At 42.3% G+C, this 16,024-nt stretch overlaps 1 protein-coding gene across 1 annotated transcript in view; it reads left to right on the forward strand.

Annotated features, from left to right (window-relative positions):
* Positions 1 to 5,020: 5,020 nt before the first annotated feature.
* LOC103809282 (CCR4-NOT transcription complex subunit 1) overlaps positions 5,021 to 16,024 on the forward strand; it is a gene marked incomplete at its 3' end in the record, with an annotated part of 42,349 nt that continues 31,345 nt past the window's right edge. The window contains exons 1-8 of the mRNA XM_009082110.1: positions 5,021 to 5,303; positions 9,493 to 9,600; positions 10,355 to 10,453; positions 10,986 to 11,054; positions 11,154 to 11,208; positions 11,575 to 11,778; positions 13,062 to 13,230; positions 15,756 to 15,882. Coding sequence (XP_009080358.1) covers positions 5,202 to 5,303; positions 9,493 to 9,600; positions 10,355 to 10,453; positions 10,986 to 11,054; positions 11,154 to 11,208; positions 11,575 to 11,778; positions 13,062 to 13,230; positions 15,756 to 15,882 — 933 coding nt within the window. The remainder of the gene's footprint in view (positions 5,304 to 9,492; positions 9,601 to 10,354; positions 10,454 to 10,985; positions 11,055 to 11,153; positions 11,209 to 11,574; positions 11,779 to 13,061; positions 13,231 to 15,755; positions 15,883 to 16,024) is intronic.

Consider the following 16,024-nt stretch of genomic DNA (forward strand, 5'->3'; position numbering starts at 1 on the left):
CGGAGCAGCGCGGTGGCTGAGCCTTGCCTGCGCGGAGCTGTGAGCGGTGAGAGGTAGTAAATAATCCTCTGACATAACCTCCCTGCGGAACACATGGCAGGAATCCCGCTCCGTGCTCCGGCCGGGAACGCGCTGCCCAGAGAGACGGGCTGGGTGAATTCGCAACTAGGAGCAGCAACAGTTGGTGTTTGACAGATGTTGGTGCAGCAAGCTCCTCTGCGATAGTTCTCTGGCTCGGGTTAGGAACATTTGCTCCTTGTGCCAGAGGATAGGGAGTAGTTGTAGTTTAATTTCGGCAAAGCACAAGCAGTTTGGGCTGCTTTTGCGGCAGAATGAGCTAATGCTGAGAACACGACACATAGTGTGTTGCTACATCCTGAGGTTGGACTGTGCTCCTGACTCTCACTTGTTGCAGGGCAGCTGTGCTCAGAGCTTTAGTTCAGGCAGGTAACAAAACAGGTGTGACCCTGACTAGTCATCCTCAGTGCACACAGCTGAAGTGTTTCCTGTTTCTAAGGTAACTCCCTTGGCATTGGCTGCAATTACAGGCAGGGTGAGTGTCTTATAAACAGGAAACAAACTTAGTGGGTAATAGCCTTGTTTGTCCTTTCTAGGCTTGTTGTTGTCTGGATTTTCTCTGCCCTTGTGCTTTTGAATTCAGTGTTGTCTGTTGGTTCTGTTGGCTTGGTGTCTCCAAACTCACAGCCAGTTTGCTGCCTGCCTGTCTCTTCCCTTTGGAGCAGTACCCAACCCTGTTTATCCTGCATAGTGCTCCTAGGTGTTTGATTCCTGTAGTCGAGGCTGAAGTGGCTACTGTTGGTGTCCTGTTGAGTAAGTGGAAGAGAAACTGTGCAAACATAACTTGGGAATAGAGGACAGGGATGTTTTGTGATCCCATGATGGGACACCACTAAATCATGTTAGGTCTTCTTATCACTGAAGATCTGGTTGAGGACATAACTATTTTACCCAGATTTCTCTTTTGATCTGTGTGAACACTGCAATTCTCCTTTGGGTTTTGAAACAGCATTTACCTGTCTTCAGACACTTCTTGAATGGTAGAACAGCACAAAGCTTTTGAGAACAGGTCTTCCCTGCCCCCCAACAGAAACTTTATCCTGCACTGTTTGTCTGAGGGAGAAGTGGGAAGTGAGAATTTCTTGGGATGGTTTTGAACAGTCCAGGTTGAGATGTGGTGGTGCCTGAAGCAGTCATGCCGTGACTGATGTGTTTGAGGTGGGTTCCAAACCTGAAACTTATCTGCCCTTAGTGTCTGGCGACAACATAGGTGCTTAGTTCAGCCTCTTTTTAAACTAAAGTTGTTGTGTCTAATCATCATTGTGACTTCCAGTTGACTTGAATCATGTGCAGCTTTCCAGTCCATGGAAAGTTCAGGTGGATTTTCCACATGTAAGCACCTAAGTTTGTCCTGGTTGAGTTAATCAGGAGCTTATTTTACTGATAATGTGACTTACACTGTAAGATTTTTCTCTGTGTAAGTTTCAAAAGACTTCCTGAAGTTTCAGTTTACTGTGGTATGAGTCAAGGATTCTTTCCCCCTTGGAGTGCTTCCCATGTGGGGCTTGGGAGAGGTGTGCTGCTCTTCCATGTGTTGTGTGTGCAAGGGTTTGAGGAGTGGGTTAGAGGCTCTTCTGTAGAGTAGGTTTGTCAGTGATCCTTTTAGCATGTTTCATGTGATGTTTTTTGACCCGAGTTTAGAACTCAGTCAGTGAACATGTTGCTGTTTGTGTCACTTGAGCTGTTTTATCCTCCACACGCAGCCTGTGTGGCCTCAAATCTTTACAGCTCCTGAAACCCAGTGGGAGTAGTTACTTTGCAAAATACTAAAGAAATCCCAAGTTCAGTACTTAAAGTAACTTTGAAATCACTTTCATTGTAAGAATGTTTCTAAATTGGTGGAAGACTTCAGGTTTGGCATCTTCAGCGTCAAAGCTTAGTTACTCACTGCTGGTTAGTGGAGAGTGTCTGTCACACCTGCTGGTTTATTTCATATTGACCTTCTCTGTTTTGTGATTTTTGGCTTCTTGCCCAAAAAAAATGTTTTAGTGACCCAACAGAACTCTGCTGTTGAAAAGAACCTTCTGAAATAGATCAAATGTTTTGCTGATGGCCTGTTGTTTACCTTAGGAAGTGTTTAATGCTGTGGATTTTGGTAAATATTTTCTACTTCTTAAAAATGGGCTGTGTTGCACAATATAAAATGCTAATATTCTAAGAGCTCCCGAGTCCTGTGTCTGTTATCTTAGTTCATTACTGGATCACAGGATCTGTATTTGAAAGTAGCTAATTTTGACAGTGAATCTACATTTTTTTGAGAAACTCTGTGGCTGAGGCCTGACTTGTCTGAACCTGGCAGGTTTGTCCCCTGCTCTGAAAGCTGCTGGAATTGTTGAGGCCAGTGTGGGGAGATTCATTCCCACTAAGGATATATGCATCTAAAAATAAAGTCAGCTTCACATAGCATTCATAGCTTTCTTAATCAGTGCTGTAGTAATTGAGTTTTAGCCTTGCACTGAATGGCCAGAGGTACCTCTGCAGTTCTGTGTTCAGGCAGAGCTCCATTTGTTACTCTGGTTGTGTACTCTCCTAAGTTAGGTTGCACCATTTGAACCTGTGGAATGCAGTTAATCTGGTGCTCATGGGAGCTGTCAGGGTTTGCTATGTGTGGGGACACACACTGTGCAAACCGTGTGTGTAGAACATAAGTAGGAAACTGTTCGCTCAGCTTTTGTGTTCTGTCTCGAGTTTTTATCTGTTCAGGCTCTGATTCTGCCTCCTTGAAAGGGAAAATCCCATTTTGACTCCAGCTTGGCTTCTCCAGTGGCACTGCCAGGTTTTGCAGTTGGAAAGTGGCAAAGCTTGTTGTGCTTCCATGCAATAAAAGCATGCTGAGATGGCCATCCCTGCTTTTTTTGGGAGACTGCAGCAATGCTGACAGGAGGGTGGGATGGTCAGTGTCTGTGCTCTGCAGGGTGTTATGTGGCAGCAGGGATGATCAGGTTTAAGACTGAACTCAACTCCAGAATTCCAGTACCAAAAAGTTTGATTTTAGGGTTGAGTGATTGCTGTGTTGTTTGTATTGATCGGAGGAACAATACCCAGAGAAACCTGTTTTTTAATTCCTAGGGGCCAGAAGGCAAACTCTGAGATTCTGTTACTACCTTAAAAAATGATCAGGTTTTAGTTTGGGTCCTGTTCTTGAGCCAAACAGCTCATGAGTTCTCCAGGCTGGTTACTGAAATCTGGTGCTCTGATGGGACTGAATTCCCTTCACTAACTGCTTTGGTAGGTGCAAGTGCTGTGTGTGGTGGTTGGTCTGCTTGATTTTTAACCAGTGTTTTTCAGAAGGTTTTTATTGGTCATGTGTGTTAAACCTTGCCAGTAAGATTGTCTTGGAAAGCCTGTGCTTGCCAAGGCCAGGGACACTTTCTGCATTATCCCAAAGGAAGAATTTAAAGGTTATTTAAAAGAAAAAGTCAGGTACTGTACTACTGATAAATCTGTTTAAACTTTTGTGCCAGTCCTGTGTTCTACAGAGCTGCTTCACAGTCAGTAGCCTTTGAAACCTCTATGTAAAGGTAATGACTTTCAGCTTGTCAGATGCATTGAAGAGAAATGGAAGTTTTGTAATTCTCACTGCAGTTTTAGACATGCTCTGAAATTTTTTCAGAGCCCAACTGCCTTGTCACTGAGGAATTCTTTCAGTATTTCTGCTTGAAAATTTGTTCTTCATGAGATACAGGTTTTATTGCGTAAGAAGGATCTTGCATAGCTCCTGGGAGTACCCAGAGCTTTCTGTGGCATAACAAACATCTGCATGTTGGTTGATTGGACTCGGCTTACAGATGGTTTACCCATGTGTTTAATAGAATGAACTTATTCCTAAGAGCTGAATGGTCTTCATTGCCTCTGGTAGGATCTGTTGCTCCTGATGCTTTGTAGTGCAGGCAGATGTTAAATAAGGTGTAGTTTCAAGAGTGAGTGAGTGAAAACCTGTGTGTGAAGGGAGATGGTTCTCATTCTCAGCCTTTTCAGCTTCCTGTGTGGTGTTCCTGTTGGCTCTCGCAGGAGGGGCCGACATGTCGAGCTGTCTCCTGCAGGAGTCGCTTCCTGCACTGGTTTGCCCTCGGCGTTGTGTGTGCCAAGGGAACACATCACCCGAGCAATCCATCCCGGTAATGAGGCAGGAATCGTGTACTGGTGGTTTTGGCCATAGAGCCAAGGCAGCAAGGCAGTAGTTTTTATTCTGCAAAAAGATCTTCAGGCTCTTGGCATGAAGCCCAGTGACCTTTGTGTTTTGATCAAGTAGAGCTTCCAAACAGTGACTCTCCAGCTTGATCCTCCCTTTGATAACGTACTGTGCTGCTTCTCAGAGCGGCTTAGGGCTTCCTTTGAGACTCCTCAGACTGCTGGATATGAAGAACTTCGTTTGGGATGCAATTTTGTCACATTGGCAATCTGTAATTTAACAGATGAGATGTCAAGTGCCAAGTTTTGTGTTGTCATAGAAATTTATTAAGCTGGCAAGCTTTGCTGTTGTAGCTCCCTGAAAGCTGTTTCAGTATAAGCCAAATGTTAGGGTTAGTTTATTGCAGTTCTTTGTGTGTTGCTCATTCACAATTGCTTGTTTTGGTGTGCAGGGTTGAGGCAATACTGCTTGGATGGCACAGAGGCAAAATATTGCAGAGATGGTAAAAGCACATTTTTTTATTCAAACTTGTGATCAATACTTTGAATGGTTCTGACCTCTGATTGTTGCTGTGTGGTGTCTAATTCATTATTCATTTTCTTTCTCACAGTGCTGAAAGTGTAGTCATTCTTCTGACTGAGCTGTTTGCTGGCTCTTTCAGGCTGGCTAAATGCAGAAACAGATGTGGTCAGGTAGTGTGAAAACAGCTAAGCTTGTGTTGTGAAAACTGGATAGTACTTTTTCCTTGTGGACATAGTTATGTGAAGTTGATAAAGAACTTAGATCTAATGTAATCCTGTTTGGTTTTTTTTTCAGGTGCCATGTTTCAGAACAGAGGAAGACAACTGAGAAAGAAGAGTTGAAGAAAGTAACACAGAAACAGATACAGGCTAATTGGGGGAAAAAAAATTGACCTGTCTCTGAGGTGACTAAAGGGGAATAATGGTGATTTTGCGCCGGGCTCGGCCGCCTGCTTCCGCCCCAACCAGCAATGAATCTTGACTCGCTCTCGCTGGCCTTGTCTCAAATCAGCTACCTGGTGGACAATTTAACCAAGAAAAACTACCGAGCCAGCCAGCAGGAAATACAGCATGTGAGTACAGTGATATGCTGCTGCAAAAGAAATTTTGGAAAGAGAACTGGAATGTTGAACGGAGTTTCTCATCTCGTTGAATTGTGCTCTGCAGTGCTCTCGTGTGCTGTGTTCTGTGGTGCTGGGAATTGCAGCACATGTGTCTGATACTCCTGTTGGGTCATGGAATACAGCAGCTCAGAGCCCAGGCCAGTGTTAGCTTTGCAGTGGAATATTGGGATTAACTGCTGCTCATGGAGGGCGGTATGCAAAGATTTCCTATATCCTCCAGGTTAAATCTCACAACTTTTGGACATTACATAGAATGCTGTTTGGAAGAGGCAGGAAAACACATCCATTTACCATTCAGAGTTGTTGCACTGAAAACATGAGTATGGGATAGCTTTCACTTACCTCAGTTGGAAGTTTTTTGTTCCTCTTTTCAGTCAATGAAGCGTGGTTTGGAGGTGAAGCCAAGCTGACTGTCTTGGCCCTGGGTTTTCAGAAGGCAAGCAGTGTAACTGCACATTGAGACCCAAATTTCTATGATCTGAGCAAGAATTCTGCTTTAACTGACCTTTTTAAAAATAGTTCTGACTAGCAGGATGGACTGAAAAGCTTTATCCACAGAGGAGTGCTTAGGAGGAAGTGAATGTTACTGAGCCAGTTTTAGAAACTGGTTTAGTTCAGTTCCCAGCAGACAACTGGACCAGTTAAATGTTTTCTTTTTTTTTTTTTTTTTTTTTTTCCCCTGCAGCAGTGCAATCTTGCAGCCTTTTGAATCAGATTAGGAGGCCAGAGGGCTCAGGCAGAGTGAGTTCTGGTAACAGTTGATGTCTTTAGAAGTGCATTCATTGCTTATCTTGAGGCGAGAGGAGGGTGATTTCAGCAGTATTGACTGCTTTAAACCTAATCCATGGAGATGGAATTGATCTCTTGTAACTTTTGTAACTTTCCCCTGTTTTTGCAAGTTCAGTGCTCCAGGGGCTCCTCTGAGATCACACTGTCGATGACTGTAGGTTTCCACAGATGATTTTTGCAGCAAGGTGACTAAAGCATGACTTGCAGATCTGTCATGTGAACACTTAGGAAAGGGTAAGAAACGTTTCTTTGATTTGGGACAAGATCTGGTTGATATCCCATTCACTTGGAGTATAGCTCTGAAACAGGGACAGATTGTTTCTCATCATTCTTGCCAGGCCTCCTAGACTCACTGTGGTGAGAGACTGGGACCTGGTCTGTGGAAATGGCTGCTTTGTGTTGTGTTTGGTTATAAGACAGATCTAGGATTTCAAGACTAAATTCCTAAAATCTTCTTGATCCTTTGTCCTTTTTATTTTTCAGCTTCCTGTTACTGATTTACTTTTATGGCTGCTAGAATAGTTTTTCCTTAGCGAGTTGAAGGGATATATGAATGCCTTAACTCTGTCTCACTGCACACTCCTTGGTGTAAATTTTTTGCATGATTCACTCACAAGTTTTACAAAGCTTCCATCCAAGCATGCAGAGATGTGGAAATCCATGCTTGGGAGTTGTTCTTGTCACAGCTGACCGAAATGACACTTGCATTTAAATACATCACTCAAGAATAACAGTGGCAAAGCTTGAGGAACTAGTTTCTGTATGACTGTGCTGTCAGTAGTCATTTCACACAGGTGATGCTTTAAGTCTGCTTAAAAAATTAGAATATATGTTGAAAAAAACCCTTTTATGCATTTGTCAGACATGAATTCTAAGCAATGGCTTCCTCTGAAGTGAGTTTTTGTGGTCTCCTTTTCCTGAAGTAGTGGTAAGGAGAGCCTGGGTGGAGAGGAGGGAAGGGCTTCATGGTTGGGTTCATGTAGGAAAACAAAACTTCCTGAATCTAGAAAAACTTACTTTTGACCTAATCACCTATTCGCCTAAGCAAAACCTGACCAGTCCCTGTGTGATAAATCCAAATACAGGTGGCTCAAACTTTATCCTGAATCGCAGACTGGTTGAGGTTGGAAGGGACCTGTGGAGGTCATCTGCTCCAGCCTCCTGCTTAAACAGTACCTGGAGTGGGTTTGCCTAGGAATGTGTCTGGACAACTTTTGAGTACTAACATGGATGGAGACTCCATAACCTCTCTGTGCAACCTGTGCTAGTGCTTGGTCATCATAGTGATAAAAAATAGTCTTTACAGATTATTTTATTACTGGATACACAGTCTTGTAAATGTGTTTCAAGGCTGCCAATACAAAGGTTTATTTCAGCTCTTTCTACAGGAAAACTAGCAATTCCCATTCCTTGGAAAAGCTTTTATGGGAATGTAGTTATAGTTGAAAGATGCTGCACTGCACTTTTAGCCTTCACTTCCCCTCCTCCCCATATGTTAATTTTTCACATTATTATCCTTGTGAAGACACCAAGGAAGCAATGTAATTCTGATGCAGAATTTTCACATTATTATCCTTGTGAAGATACTTGTGTGCAAGGAAGCAATGTAATTCTGATGCAGAAAGCTTGTGTTGATGGCTTTCATAGGTAGTTTTCTTCTGCATCCATCTGCTTTGATGAATTGTCCTTGGTCATAGCACCAGGTAGCTCCCTGGGAGATGGATCCAGCTTCATGCCAGTCTTATTACCACATCCAGATCTGCATATTTAATCAGGACTGCCTAAACAAATTGCCTATTTTCTGAAGCCTGAGCTGATTAGAACTTGCTGTCAATTCAGTTTTGCAGCCTTTTGCACCAGTCTGAGCATCTTCCTGACTAATCCTGAGGAATGGGTGCCCTTGTAGACAGAGCTGCCACCATAGCTGGAGCAGGTTGTTTATTCTGGACTGATGCATGACAAACAATGTATATTGTAGCCTCTGGTCAAGGAGCAGAGCTATATCTGACTGGGGTGTGTTTTTTCAGCAGAACAAAACTTGGCAGCCACTGGAATAATCAGGCTGTGAGGGAAAGGGAAGCATAGTGTCAGATAACAGTAGAAAAACTGAGATGAAAACAGAAACAGCAGAGCCCGAACAGACAGAGCCTAAAGCAACTCTGTTTGTCTCTGCACAGGAAAACTACCAGCAAGCAAGGACATTGATGAGGGGTGAAGCAGTGGGTTTGATGGAGGCAGGCAGAGCAGGGGCAAAGCTGCAGGTTTGTGCTGGCACATTCTGTGTCTCTCCTGCAGCTAGAAAGGAGGAAATGATAGGAAAAATGTCAGTAGATGCAGGTTGGATTTATCGGAGATGCTACTGTTTGGACAAAAGAGGGAAGGAAGCTACTGTTGCTTAAGTGTTGTCAAATTTCTGCCAGTGTGGATTTGATTAGTGACAAGTGATGCTGTCCACTTAGGTGAGGTTACTAATGAGTAAGCACTGAAACAATCTGGAGCTACTTCAGACAACAAGCTGCTGAGCTGGTCTGTAGCTGAGAGTTAAACTTAAGGCAAGTGGTAGGGGATGCTACCAAAATGTGATGTTAGGGTTTAGTAATGAGTGATAGGTGTTGCAAATTAACAAATGCAGATCACTTATTTATGACAGCTGTGGGATTCAGTTGAGTGTGCTCTAATGATGGGGAAGGACTTGATTAGAGGTCTCAGCTGCAGGTGTTCAGCATGTGGTCTTTGATTTTTAAGGCTTGCTCATTACCAAGTTTGAGATTAACTGTTTTCTTTAGGTGGCAGAAAAAAACTTCTGTATAATATTGTTTTACTTGTTAAAAGACCCTGGGGTGATGGCAGGCAAGATGCTGTATGGTGGCTTGTCCTTTGGATAAATTCCTTCTACGAAGGCATAGCACAGAGGTGCAAACTATCCCAAGGCTGAACTCTTCCAGAGTTAGGCCCTGCAGCTGTGGGAAAAAGTGGGGAGAAATGAGGCCATGGCACTGTGTGGATTCTGGGCTGCTTTGGTGGTAGAGAAGTTTGAAAACATCTTCAGAGTGCCTTGAAAACCCTTTGTATTGAGCTTTGTAAGAATACTACCCCTGAAATGCTCGGCTTCTGTGTCAGTGACTTGTGCTTAGATTCTTTCTTTATCTTGGTTTGTGCTTTTCATTTACAAATAGGGTTAATGACTTGGTTTCTGGGTTACTGGTTGAAAAGGAACATTCTTGGCAGTTTTGTTACAGTCCTAGATGACTCAACCACTAGAAGGATCACTGTATCCATGGTACTAGAGCCAGATCTTGCTCTGTAATGACTGTTTGCTACCAAGGTGTTTGTTGATGCTTCTTTGCAGATTGTGAACAGGCACGGTCCCGAGGCAGACAGGCATCTACTACGCTGTCTATTCTCGCACGTGGATTTCAGTGGCGATGGTAAAAGCAGTGGCAAAGATTTTCATCAGGTACAGTTTGCACTGAGGCATCTATCTGCTTATTAGGTTGGGTTGTTAAAAATCTGCACTAGGATTTGATTCATGATGAGCAGAAGGGCAGGGTAGAAGCAGTAGCTTCAAACAAGGCATATGGCCTTTCAACTGCGAACACCTATTGCCAGTCCTCAAGGCAGAAGATAAGAAATGGTTTATCTGACTCTTACAATCTCTTTATCTGGAAAAAACCAGATAGTGTCCATACAATTGCTCTTTCTATCACATGTAGCGCTCTAGTTTGAAAGCTTTTCTGTGTCTTTCAAAACTTTGTCCAAATCCACCAGACAGATAGTGTCCATACAATTGCTATCACATGTAGTGCTCTAGTTTGAAAGCTTTCCTGTGTCTTTCAAAACTTTGTCCAAATCCACCAGCTGACCTTTCTGGAGCTGCGTGTGTCTGTTGTCAGATTTTTCGTCCTTAAGCAATTTTGCCATAGACTTTTTAGCTCATAAACATGAATCAGATACTTGTCTATTGCAGTGTGTGAGGATGCTTATGGAAATTGAATGTTAAAGAATGTTTGATCACTTTCTCAGTCTTAAAAGGAAAACTGAGCCTGAAGAAAACTTGAATGAAACAAAACTAGTTAATGTTAGAGTTTGGTCACTTGCAAAGTGTTAATAGCCCTATCTTTGTTTAGTTTTATGCCACACAGTAGGCAGTAGATTGGTTTTATTGTCCTGTTACAAAATTGTGAGTGTTCAAGTTATCTTGTTCTTTCCAGACTCAATTTCTGATCCAGGAGTGTGCGTCGCTGATTACAAAACCAAACTTTATCTCGACGCTGTCCTACGCCATTGACAATCCCTTGCACTATCAGAAGGTTTGTGTGTTTCTTGAAGGGGATCCTAGTGTCAGAAGCTGCACTGAATTGGTCTGTAGAAAACCAACTGATTTTCTCTTGTTATTTATGCCTAAAATAGGTTGTACTAAAGTCTTAAAAAATTGAGCTTGCCCAAAAGTTGTTTATTTTGGTTTGGGTTTTTTGTTAAACTGAGCAAATTAGTCAGTCACTCAGAATGGTTGCAAACTAATTTGAAATCTTTAATGTCAGCATTTTATGGCTTGTTTGTGGCACCAGTACCAAAATAAATCATCAGTGTTCCTACTTCTTTCAGTGAGAGAGCCACAGTAGTGGTTTAATAGTGAAAGAGTGAGATACATGGAAGAAGCTTTTAGTTTAGATGTATCCAAAAATAGTTGCAAATGTGTTTAGCCATGCAAGGCTTGTATTAACCACCAGCAGAATAGTCACTAATATTCTGGACTTGCAAATGGACTCTAGATATCCTGACATATTGCAAATGAGACTAACTCCCTAACAACTTCTGTTTAACTCTTCTTACCTGTTTCAGAGTCTAAAGCCTTCACCCCATTTATTTGCCCAATTGAGTAAAGTCATCAAATTAAGTAAAGTTCAAGAGGTAAGTGAACACTTACTTCTGAAGTATTTTAATGGTTATTTGACTAAGCTGGTAGAAAGGCTGATGTCACCTTACTGTGGTGTTTGTTCTTGTTTGTAGGTGATTTTTGGTCTCGCTTTACTGAACTCATTCAGCTCAGATCTAAGAGGTTTTGGTAAGTGAAGCTTCTCACGTCCTGCAGCAGTGACCTTTCTGGATAGGTAGAAGTGTGCCTGATTTTGCAATTGGTGTCATCGTGAGGGGCAATAAGATAGCACAGTTGTCCTGTCTGAAGTTGTAGGTCCCTGTCATGAATGACTTGCTAGATCATGAGTCAAATTGAAATACTGTGATATCTTAACTTTTAGTTGTCCATTAATATTTGAGTTGTGGGGTGTGGATTGTGAGACTTTATTTAAAACAAGCTGTTGTGCCTTGTGGAAAACAAACTCAAATTAAGAGAATGGTACCTAGCTGAAAAGAATCTTCATATTAAAAAGGAATGTGAGGTTTTGACTTGAACTTCTTTTGTCTCCCAAAGCTGCCCAGTTCATCAAACAGAAACTCCCGGATCTCTTGCGCTCTTACATTGACGCGGACGTCAGTGGAAACCAAGAAGGTGGCTTCCAAGATATTGCAATAGAGGTCCTGCACCTTCTGCTCTCCCATCTCCTCTTTGGGCAGAAGGGAGCCTTTGGGGTAGGACAGGAACAGATCGACGCTTTCCTCAAAACATTACGTAGAGGTAAGTGGTGCTGTTCGGGAGGGCCTGGCTGGGTGCAAACTTTGGAATGGATTTTCCTGACTTGCTGTCAGGGCAGTGTGATGAAATGGTAGGAAGCCTGGTGAGGTAGAACTCAGGAAATTTTCATAGCTCTAAGCTGCCAGAAAAATACCACTCTTCTGGCATTGGGCCATAATGTACTGTTTTGCTTTCAATGAGCAGTGATGTAGTCTCATGTTTTAAAAAGTTGTGATAAACTGAAGCAGCTCAGTGTAAGGCACATGCACTGCCATTTCAAACAGGCACTGTGTTGTTTATACTGGATGCAGATCTATGAGGAAACATTAGCATGGTGAGGGAGATGCTTCTGAGTTCATTTCCTGGAAGCTACCATGACCCTTGCATGGGACATTGTGGTAGTCTCTTCATTCCCAATAGGTTTGCTGTAAACCTATCAAAATAAGGAGGATTTGGACTCTGGAAGCTAATTGAGTTTAACTTAACCCACTCCTTGGCTCTCCCCAGACCTAGAGGAAGGCACCCTTTATGCAAGAGCAAAATATTTGTTCTGTTTGTTTAAATATCACTTCTTAGTTCATACTTATTAAAGAAGATTAGTGTACGAGCTTGTGTAATTCCTGACACTTCGCTCTGGGAAATTGGGAGCTCTTCTCTGAATGGCCTGAGGGGTATGTAGACGTTCTGTGTCATATCAAAGATAGTACTGTCTCAGGAAGGCCACCCACAAGGTGTCTTTGGTGCTTCCCACTGTGAGCAGAACTCCCATCCACACATCTGATCCTCTCATTACTCCTCTCTCTTAAAATTTGCCTCCCAGGAAGTAAAAAGGAAGTATTTTCTCTTTTTGTGCCCAAGTGCGTGTCTTAGATTTGCTATACTTTTTAGACTCAGTAGCAGATCCTTTGTTTCCTAATACTTCCTGAGGTGGAGGAGAGGCTTTTGCTGGACTGCTGAATTATTTCCTGCTCTGAGCTTCTTTTGGATGACTGCTGTTAGTGACAATCTAGTTCTAAACTTGCACCAGCACAGCTGCTGGTCCCTTTGGGCAGCTGCAGTGAACCTGTAAGAACTTGGTCTAGTCTACGTTCTTGTTCCCCACAAATATCCAAGTGCCAGTAGAGAACAGAGTGGGGTGGAGGGATGCTGCATGAATGCCTTCTTGATTTCTGCAGCAGCAAGCCAAGTCTAGCACAGCAATGGAATAATTTTGAGTTACTCATGCATGCAACTGGTGTTCTGAGGGGTCTTGACACTTTTTTTTTCTGTGTTACTCTTGCCTTTAGATTTTCCCCAGGAGCGTTGCCCTGTGGTGCTTGCACCACTTCTATACCCTGAAAAACGGGACATTCTAATGGACAGGATCCTGCCTGATTCTGGAGGGATAGCCAAAACCATGATGGAGAGTTCCCTGGCAGATTTCATGCAAGAAGTTGGCTATGGCTTTTGTACCAGGTTTGTAGGAAAATGGAATTTTCAAGCATCTCGGGTGGCAGTGGTTTTCTTTCTTGTTGGTTGAGGCTCTCTAGACAAAATAACTAGAATATCTTTTAATCATTATGAGGTTATTTGTTTGTATTCCTGTTTTATGTTTTGCTTTCTTCTAGTGTGTGTAATGTGTGTGCTCATGGTGAGAAGTGCTAGGTAAAGGGATTGATATTCTTTGTGAAGGTTTTATGAGAATTTGACCATCACCCTTTTTTAAGTGAAAACAAAGTGGCTAGGCATAAATTTCAACTAGATTTTTAGAAGAGCTTTGCTCTTGTGACAGTTAGCTCACTGTCCATGTGACATAGATTACAGAAGAGCTGAAGATGAGTCTCCTTGAAGAGAGTTGACCAGCAGCAGCTTTTCTGTTTGTATTGGGTTTTGATCAGTGTGGTACTGATCAATTGATTGGTAAAGATTGAGATTATTTGTAACTGTAGAATCTAATTATAATAGTGAATTCTGGAATATCTTGACAGCGCATCAATCTTTTCCTGCTTAGGCTTTCTTTGGTAAAAATACAACTGTCATAAACTTGACCTGGATCTGTGTGTGTTTTGGTAGAACACATTACCCACATCTTCAATAGTCTTCCATATTGTTGCTGTCTGCCCTTGTCTGTATTGTTCCAGGGACAGCTCTGACCTTGCTGGAGCTGTGAGAGATCATGGGAGTGATGTCAGCAGCACTAAAGATCTGTGCATACTGCACCTTGCACAAGTATCTCATTGCATAGGCTGCTTATGTACATGTGTGAATTGGAATAGTTACTAGGAAAGTGGAAGGAGAAGCTAAACCTCAGGCAGAAATTACGTTTTGAAAAGTCATTTGAATATACTCAGGGATCATTTCCTTCTGTGTGTCTGCTATCTGCACAAATTCAGCTTGGTTTGTGAATTCAGCTTGGTTTGTGAATTCAGCTTGGTTTGTGAATTCAGCTTGGTTTGTGAATTCAGCTTGGTTTGTGAATTCAGCTTGGTTTGTGAATTCAGCTTGGTTTGTGAATTCAGCTTGGTTTGTGAATTCAGCTTGGTTTGTGAATTCAGCTTGGTTTGTGAATTCAGCTTGGTTTGTGAATTCAGCTTGGTTTGTGAATTCAGCTTGGTTTGTGAATTCAGCTTGGTTTGTGAATTCAGCTTGGTTTGTGAATTCAGCTTGGTTTGTGAATTCAGCTTGGTTTGTGAATTCAGCTTGGTTTGTGAATTCAGCTTGGTTTGTGAATTCAGCTTGGTTTGTGAATTCAGCTTGGTTTGTGAATTCAGCTTGGTTTGTGAATTCAGCTTGGTTTGTGAATTCAGCTTGGTTTGTGAATTCAGCTTGGTTTGTGAATTCAGCTTGGTTTGTGAATTCAGCTTGGTTTGTGAATTCAGCTTGGTTTGTGAATTCAGCTTGGTTTGTGAATTCAGCTTGGTTTGTGAATTCAGCTTGGTTTGTGAATTCAGCTTGGTTTGTGAATTCAGCTTGTCAAGATTTGGGATAGTTCTCTACCAGTAGTGATAATAGGAAGCTGCAAGTGTGTGGCTGGTTTTAAAGGGGATCTTAGTGTGAGCCCTCAGGATGAGCCTAACCTTTTCTTTAAAGGAAAATTCATTAAGAAGCATAAGCTAGATGGAAATGATTCTGTATTTTAAGAGGGAAACTCTTGACTACTTTGGGCAGGTGGTCAAATCTCAAAGATAGTAACATAAGTTTCTATTTCAATCACGAAGTAAAAACACAATGTGTTGGAAGATACTGAAAATTGTTTTCTGTGTTAATATGTGCTCATTAATAAAACAATTTATATCTGTACTGATGCTCTATTAATCTTGTTGGCCTAGTTATGAAGTGTTCACAAAGTTGAAAAAAATTGCGAAAAAAAGACTTCAGTTCTAAAATTGAAACTTGAGCATCTGCTCATTGTTTGTTCTTTTGGCTCCTCAGAGGTGTTGGCTGGTGACCTCTGCTCAGGGATGCCTTGGCATGCATCAGGCTGAAGGGCAAACATTCACAGCTTACCTTTGAACGGTGCACTCATCGTTTTGAAATGTGCATTCTCAAAGCCTTTGTTTCACTTTTTGCTGAAGTTTTCTGCTAGTCTTTGAAGCTCTGTATCACAGGTCAATGCGTGGAAGTGCTTTGAACCGAAAAACAGTGCTAAACCTGCTCTGTGCTTTTGCTTTGGCAGAGCACAGCCTGTGCCACATATCAGCCTGTCACTTCAGTACACCTAGCTCTGAACTGCATATGTGGCACAGTGTGTTTTGTGGAAATAATTGCACAGACTGTCTACTGAATTGTTCTTCTCGATTGTCCTGGAATTTTGTCGTGTTGGATGATTTGACTAACCCAACTAAGTTGAGTGAATGGTCATGTTTCAGTCTTGAATTAGCTTCTCCCAACAATCTGTGTGTGGCCCCAGCTGTACTCACAGGTTGGATTTAGGTCTGTTTGATGTTGTGCCACAGTCAAACCTGCTTTCCTCTTAAGAGCTCTGTTTTGTTGCACCTTAGTGTCGAAGAATGTCGCAACATCATCATGCAGTTTGGCGTTCGGGAAGTCACGGCTGCTCAGGTCGCCAGGGTGTTGGGGATGATGGCTCGAACTCATTCAGGATTGACAGATGGTATTCCATTACAGGTGAGTGGCCTGTTGGGCTGGGGATTACACTGCAGCAGAAAAAGAGTTAAGATCCTAACCTGTAGTACTTTAACAATTGCTGTTGTTACTCAATACTTCTGACTGTTGTGCTGAAAATGTCTGTGACACTTGTGTGAATGAA

Source organism: Acanthisitta chloris, unplaced genomic scaffold (assembly GCF_000695815.1).
Source record: "Acanthisitta chloris isolate BGI_N310 unplaced genomic scaffold, ASM69581v1 scaffold19859, whole genome shotgun sequence".
NCBI classification, from domain to species: domain Eukaryota; kingdom Metazoa; phylum Chordata; class Aves; order Passeriformes; family Acanthisittidae; genus Acanthisitta; species Acanthisitta chloris.